This window comes from Sciurus vulgaris (assembly GCF_902686455.1).
Source record: "Sciurus vulgaris genome assembly, chromosome: 10".
Lineage (NCBI taxonomy): Eukaryota > Metazoa > Chordata > Mammalia > Rodentia > Sciuridae > Sciurus > Sciurus vulgaris.
The window spans coordinates 76,154,910-76,162,758 of NC_136470.1; the positions used below are offsets into that span (position 1 = coordinate 76,154,910).

Consider the following 7,849-nt stretch of genomic DNA (forward strand, 5'->3'; position numbering starts at 1 on the left):
ATAAACAGTAAAATAATATAAATGAAGTTTTTAGCACAGTAAATGTTGGCTGGTATTATGATATTTGAGGCGTAAAGAGAATCAAATATGTCAATGGAAATTGGGGAATTCAAAGTAAAAATAGCGCAGAGCCCAGGGACTAGGATAGGAAATATGGCAGGATGAATTGGGGGATCTCTTCATTGGAAGCAGCAATGAAGGAGGCACTATGGGAAGTGAGGTAAGTGAGGAGTCCTTCCTCCTCCAGGGGATGGAGTGTGTGTGTAGGGAGGGGAGTATCTGCTCAGTACTGACAGCCTTTCCTCCACATCCTACCTGGAGAAGCCCATGAGGACCTGGTTGCCCCAGCGCTGGGTTGAGTCCCACTGCATCCCATTACTCTGGTACAGAAATAGGGCATAGGATCTGCTCCCGTCTGTGGAGAGGATGGCTTGGTAGGTGTTGGTCTGAAAGTTGATGGGAGACAAACATAAAGATGCCTGTGAGAGTCCTCGGGTCTCCTCCCAGATGCCCCCCCCCCCCCAATCTGGCCTGCCTCCCTCCCTCCCACATACACATCACTTGTTCCTAGTCTACCCAGAGTAAAGGTAGGGGCTTAAAATGCTGGCAAATTTACAATCAGGGCAGCATTCACCTTGGAAGTCTAAGTAGTTACCATGATGGATTTGCCTTCTTTGTAAAGGCTTTTTTCCAAGGAAGGGAAAATTCCAGTGAGAAGAGGGTTTATAGGAGAAAGCTATACAAATCTGAGAGATTTGGCACTAGTGCTATAAGAGGCTCAGTTAGCTTCCTCAGGGATATTTAAGGACACTGCTCAAAAATCCCCTCCACCTGAATGGTATGGAGGACCTGCAGGAGGTGAGACAGAGTTCTCTGTCAATGGAAATTGGATAAGGCACATGCCACTGGAGGGCACTGTACTTAAAAGCCAGAGTTTGGGGTCAGAAAAACCTTGGTTTCAGAACTAGTTTTGTCATTTGCTAGCTGGGTAAGTTTTAGACAATTGCTTAATTTCTCTAACCATTGTCTTCATCTCTAAAATGTGGGTAATAATATCATTTTGAACCACGATATGAATAGACATGGCTTAATTGTGTCCTCACCAAAAGATTATTTGCTTGGAGATTTGGATATCAAGGTGATTGCATTGTGATATAGTGCAACCTTTAAGAGGTAGGGTCTAGTGGGATATCTTTGGTCACTGGGAACATCTAGTAGTTCTCATGTGACCCCCTTGAGTTTTTTCAAGAGGATTGTTATAAAAAGACAATGGGCCCCACCCTTGCTCTCTGGTCCTGGTTTGAGACGTAATCACTTGCTGGCTCCTACATGTGCTGCCAGCATTGCTATCCATGCCATGAGGTAATGCAGCCAAAGGGTGGCCCTTGATGAGCCTGCACTACAGTTTGGACTTTCAGCCTACAGAACTGTGGGTTAAATAAACCTCTTTTCTTCATAAGTATCCTGTTTTAGGTATTTTATTATGGTAATGAAAAATTGACTAATATATTAGTCATATGAAATTGCCAATAGCCAGACATATTTGACCAAAAAATGCCATTTCCTATGTTTCTGGTTTCCAAGCTACCATGAAGTGATATAAGAAAGGGCTGAAGCAGGCCTGGCATATGGTTTGTGCTCAGTAAACTGGTTTTGGCAGGAATTACTATAATCAGCAATCTTTCTTGCTTTCCTTGAGTCAGAGAGGATTCTAGAAGAGTAGCCTCTCCCTGGGATTCTAGGATGTCTGACCCCCACATGTCTCACAAGGGACCATCCTTGGTTCACTCACCCCGAAGGTTCTCTGGGCAGGATAGGCAGGGGCATTGACCCATGTGATCTTTAGGGTCCACTTGGCTTTATAGCTCCAGGTATTCGTGAACTTTTTAATCCAAGTCTCCACCTGCTGAACTAGCGGGTTGTATTCATCATAGAGTGTTTCATATTCCTAGAAAAGGAAGGTAGATAAAAGCAAGGAAATGAGGGTCCCACTCAAGACCCCTGAGGAACCCACACTTTCTGCTTGGGATTCTGCTCATTTTGGTGCCCCTGTGCTGCCTATACTTCCCTGTCCTAGGCCTGCATCTTTACAATGAGCTCTTTTGACCTTAATATCCATTCAAATTTGGACTGCAGGAAAACTTGGGGTATGGAATGGGGTGGGGGGGGGGTCCCCACCCAGAAATCTGAGTCCTTTGAACTTGAATTCATGCATCTCTTACCTCAAACCAGCTCAGATGGTGTGGCCATGCGTGCCCATTTTTACCTCCCCATGTCTGACTAGAAGCTACTTGAGGATAGGCATGGGTCTCTCCATCTTTGGGACCTCTGCAGTGCATTGTGGCAAGGGCACAAAACACATTTGCTGCAGTAGCCTTCATTACGTGCTCCTAATGTCCGGAATTATTAGCCCAATCTAGGAGCACCGGAGAGCCCTTGTTTGACTCAGATCTGTTAGAATAGACTCTCTGCAGCCCTATTTTTTGTTTGTTTGTTTGTTTTTTGAGACACTGGCGATTAAACCCAGGGCTTTGCACATGGTAGGCAAGCGCTCTACCACTGAGCTGCATACCAAACTACAGCCCTATTTTAAAATCAGATGCTGTCTTGCCAATTCCTATTCCTGTCACCTGCAAGACTTTGCATGGTTAGACTGGGGTATTCCTGAGTCTATTTAATATTCCTTATTGGCTTACTCCCTACCTCATGTTTAAGTCTCAGTCCTTGCCTGTGTGAGCCCAGGCAGTAACACTTCCAGAATCCTGACTCCCCGGCTTTGAAAGGCCCACCTGGTAAAATATGGTTCCTCTGTGGCTGGAAAAGTCAGCATCATCCCAAAATGGAGCCACCATAGCCACAGTTTCTCTTCCTGTGAAGCCTCCTAGAGGTGGGTTGGGGTAGGAGAACTTCTGATAATCTGACTCAGGGAAAATGATCTGGCCATTATCTGTAAACTGAGAAGGAGAGTTTTTGGTTAGCATTCAGGGAAGGAGGAAGTGAGGAGACATCCTAGTTTAGGGCCAGCTCTTCAGAAGTATCACACCCAAAGGCCTCTCTGGGCAGATTAGAGATGTCAACAACCCCTGGAAGCTCAACTCTTCCACTTTCTGTCTTCTGGGAGAGCTCTTTACATAGTAACCTCACAAATACTCATCAAACTCAGGACAGTCTTCATATCTGAGGAAGATGGACTGTGTCCTGGTCTCAGTGTGGACCCCTGGCTTTTGCCCAACCCCATCCTGAAGCCTGTGACCCCTCACTCTCGCCTTTGTTTCTCCCTCATCCTGGGTCCTAAGGGCAACAGGAGCCACAATCTATGTACAAATCTTCTCTGGGAGACATGAGCCAGAGAGAACCAGGAAGTAATCATAGGAAATGGAAAAGGCATATAAACCAGTCAAGTTTCCCAAGTATAGCTTCCTACTCATAAAAAAAGGTCCCATGAAATCCGGTGAGCTGACTGGGCTCTATCACTGGGATAAGGACATTTTGTCTGCGTGGGGAGGAAGGCTTTGCCTCACTCCCTCTTTTCCTCAGCTAGAGCCCTGACATTAAAGAAGGCTATAAATGTCAAAATGGTGCCTAGCAAGATGGCTTCCATTCTCCCTTCTTTTTAGACACAGGGTCATCTCCAAGGCTGAACAGAGAAGCAGGACTCAGAAAGCACTGGTCCTGCCACTTGGGCTGTAGTCAGAGACTCACGTAGAGAGAATCCCGCAGAGAGGAGCCAAGTGGGAAGCCAATCTGGAGCTTGAAGAGCTGCGAGGTGAAATCCTCAGTCCCGATGAACAACTGAAAGTCTCCAGTGCTGGACCCATAAGAGAAGAGGGGAACACCTGGCCAGGACAGAGAAGAGTACAAAGTCCTTGGGGACTGTGACCTCCTTTTAGGCTCAAAGTGATCCCAAGAGAGCTTTCCCCAAGCTGTTCCTCACTCTTCTCCTCTGTTCCTCAAGAGGTTCCAGCAGGCCCTGACTCGGAACCATCAAGGACTCTTCTGTCCACAAAGTTAACACTCTCATATATTCTCACTGTTATGGTTTGGATGTGAGGTGTCCCCCAAAAGCTTATGTGTGAGCCAATACAAGAAGGTTTAGAGGAGAAATGATTGGGTTATGGGAGCCTTTACCTAGTCAGTGAATTAATCCCCTGACAGGATTAACTCTGTGGTAACTGAAGGCAGGAAGGGTGTGGCTGGAGGAGATGGGTCACTGGGGGTGTGCCTTTGAGGTATATATTTGTATCTGGCAAGTGGAGTCTCTGCTTTCTGATCATCATCATGTGAGTGGCTTCCCTCTGCCACACTCTTCTTCCATATGTTCAGCCTCACCTCGAGCCCTGAGGAATGAAGCCAGCCTTATATGGATTAAGACCTTTGAAACTGTGAGCCTTCAATAAACTTCCTCCCCTAAAATTGTTCTGGTCAGATCCTTCAGTCACAGAAGCAAAAAAGCTGACTAAAACACTTACCATCCCTCAGTTTGGAGAAAAAACAGTCGTGCTCTCAGAATACCCACAAACTATTCTATATTTGTTTTGTTAGTCCAAATTCTTGTAAGAATTAAAAAGACTAAACTCCGATGCAGTGAAGATTAATAATTGAAAGTTCTTTTCGTAGAATGGGACCAGTTTCCTAAGATGGTCTTTTTCCAAATAAACTTGAAGAGCCCCTAAAATTTGTTCAGGATCCACTAGAGATACCAAAGTTTGAGAGACTTTGTCCTAAATGTTTTCAAATGGCTCTTGCTCCATCCTGGCAGCCGCTGACTCCTTGACGCCCTCTCCTGATCTGACTTGGAATACTGCGGTGGGCTGCACAGCTCCCTTGGCCTCTTCACTAACCCCTCCTGCAAGTGTATCCACACCAGTGGCCTCAGTGCCATTCATACAATGCAAGTCTGTCCTCCTGGTTCCTCTTACCTAGAGGAGTCTTGCACACACCAGCCTTCTCACTGTTCTTCACCTTCTAGCAACCCCAAATGCTTCGAGAATCTCCTCTCCAGTTGACACTGGGATGCTTTTTTTCCCCACTTCCGTGCCTTTGTTCCATTGCTTAGCTCCTTCTCTCTGCCTGGAGTGCCCAGCCTGCGCTTCTATTCACTCTTGCCTGGAAGCCTCCTGTTCACCTTGAACCCATTCCCACATCCTTTAGGGACTTTCCGTTGTGTACCCTGGGCTTACATCTATAAGATGAATGGCACATGATCATTTCCCTATCTCCAGCTCCTCGCCCAGTGTCATGTACAAAACCACCTTTAGAACCCAATTCTAGCACTAACTTTCCCCTGTAAGGATCCTTTGGATCCAAGAGAGTAGAGACCGTGAGCAAGCAGCTGAGACCAAGCACTGAGTTATACCACCCTCTAATGGAATATGCAGAACAACCAGATTTCCGGTGGCTCAGATAAGGCAGTGGAGGTACCCAGAGAATTTGTTCCCTCAACTGCACACCAGGGCCTTCACTGGCAAATTCAACCCAGCTACCACCACTACAACCTCCACATCTAGTTCAGTTGTGGGGGAGAGCTACCACCTCTACAGCATCACTCACCTTGCCCCAGCTGGTCAGGGCTTGGGGAAGTTGTTGAGCGCGAACTAGTGGATGTTCTGGGAGTGGAGGTTGTAAGAGTCAGGGAGGTTTTAAAAGGTAGAAATGTTGCTGTGCTTCTCCCACTGTCTGTCCCTAGGGAGGCTGTAATCATTCCTAAACATTTAGGGAGAGAAGAAAGGAGCGGGTCTTAGAGTCAAAGATATTCAAAGAAACCAGTAGCTGGAAGAGACAGCTGCAAACCTTGTCTGTCTACTAGTCACATCCAAGCCACTCCCTATATAAGCAGTTTTCTGCTGGGGCCAAGGGAATGGTGAGCTTGCCACCCATCATACCCCTGCTCACCTTATACTCTGGTGAACCTGACCTCGGCCCTAGGCTGTATGCTAATTCACCAACCATTCTCAAGTTCTTTTCTAAGCTAGATGGAGCCCATAGGGCCACTATAAGAGATGGAAACCCTGGATTCCCCACCTACCTGGTGTTTCTGTCTTCACGGTGGAGCCTGAAGATTCTGTGGATAGTGAAGAAGTGCTGGTAATGGACAAGGGAGCGTTGTGACCTGTGAGTAGGGTGGCGGGGTTCCAGGTGACCACAGGAATAGGGGTTGATTGAGAGAATGAAGTATTCGTGGTAGAAGTATAGAAACCTGATGTGGTCTGGTCTGTGCCCATGTTACTAGAGGAAGTAGAATCAGAGAGAGAAAAGTCTGTGGATGGCTGCAGAGAAGGAGACGTAGATGATAAAGACGTTTCAAGAGTGGTCTTGATCCAAGGAGAGTTCGTAGGTAGAAATGATGAAGTCAACATAGAACCAACTGTGCTGCTAAGATTGTTTGTAGGATCCATATATGTTAGACTTGTCCTGGGATTGATCACAGATGTTGTTTGAACAGTTTTAGGATGCTCTTGGGTTGGTGTGCTTAAAATGCCCTCTGTGGAAGTGGGGAATTGTGGGGTATTTGTGAAGGACCCACTGCCAGAACCTACAGGGGGAATTGAGCTTGGGATCATTGTCAGAACATCTCCACTTGTGAACACAGTTAAGGAAGGAGAATGAGAAGTAGCATCACTCCGAGTGGTGGAACCCGCCACAGGTGGCCCATTAGTCATTGCAGATAACAAAGTTGGCACCCTCAGAGTGTTTCCACTCACGGAGGTTGACAGGGCTGATGTGGTCACCTCTGGGGAGGAACTGTGTTTAGATTCCTGGGAGGTCTCCATGGTTTGAGTCTGGGGGTTCAGAAGAAATGCAGATGTTCCCTGGGTAGAGAAGCTGGGTGTTGGAACAGTTGATCGTTCTGGTCCTGCTGTCCTGGAAACCCCTGAAGTGGCTGTTGTAAAGCTTGCAGTTACAGGTTGTGAGGTGGCCTCTGTGTTTTCTGCAGTGGAGTCTGTGGAGGCTGTTGTGCTGGGCACCTCCGTTGTCATTGGAGGTGTGTTGCTGACCCTGGAAGAGGACAAGCCGGTTGCATCACCAGAAGGAGATGTTGCTACAGAAACGGTCACTGGCAGAGTGTTTCCACTCATGGAGGTTGACAGGGCTGATGTGGTCACCTCTGGGGAGGAGCTGCGTTTAGATTCCTGGGAGGCCTCCATGGTTTGAGTCTGGGGGTTCAGAAGAAATGCAGATGTTCCCTGGGTAGAGAAGCTGGGTGTTGGAACAGTTGATCGTTCTGGTCCTGCTGTCCTGGAAACCCCTGAAGTGGCTGTTGTAAAGCTTGCAGTTACAGGTTGTGACGTGGCCCCTGTGTTTTCTGCAGTGGAGTCTGTGGAGGCTGTTGTGCTGGGCAACCCCATTGTCATTGGAGGTGTGTTGCTGACACTGGAAGAGGACAAGCCGGTTGCATCACCAGGAGGAGATGTCGCTACAGAAACAGTCACTGGCAGAGTGTTTCCACTCATGGAAGTTGACAGAGCTGATGTGGTCACCTCTGGGGAGGAACTGTGTTTAGATTCCTGGGAGGTCTCCATGGTTTGAGTCTGGGGGTTCAGAAGAAATGCAGATGTTCCCTGGGTAGAGAAGCTGGATGTTGGAACAGTTGATCGTTCTGGTCCTGCTGTCCTGGAAACCCCTGAAGTGGCTGTTGTAAAGCTTGCAGTTACAGGTTGTGAGGTGGCCTCTGTGTTTTCTGCAGTGGAGTCTGTGGAGGCTGTTGTGCTGGGCACCTCTGTTGTCATTGGAGGTGTGTTGCTGACCCTGGAAGAGGACAAGCCAGTTGCATCACCAGAAGGAGATGTTGCTACAGAAACGGTCACTGGCAGAGTGTTTCCACTCATGGAGGTTGACAGGGCTGATGTGG

The 7,849-nt window shown here is 47.5% G+C and overlaps 1 protein-coding gene across 1 annotated transcript in view; it reads right to left on the reverse strand.

Moving 5' to 3' along the window:
- The window catches only part of MUC4 (mucin 4, cell surface associated), a gene marked incomplete at its 5' end in the record, with an annotated part of 29,373 nt that extends 21,853 nt beyond the window's left edge, over window positions 1–7,520 (reverse strand). The window contains 6 exons of the mRNA XM_079100433.1: window positions 316–446; window positions 1,793–1,948; window positions 2,790–2,954; window positions 3,703–3,836; window positions 5,551–5,703; window positions 6,026–7,520. Of these exons, the coding sequence (XP_078956559.1) occupies window positions 316–446; window positions 1,793–1,948; window positions 2,790–2,954; window positions 3,703–3,836; window positions 5,551–5,703; window positions 6,026–7,520 (2,234 nt within the window). The remainder of the gene's footprint in view (window positions 1–315; window positions 447–1,792; window positions 1,949–2,789; window positions 2,955–3,702; window positions 3,837–5,550; window positions 5,704–6,025) is intronic.
- Between the last annotated feature and the right edge of the window lie 329 nt (window positions 7,521–7,849).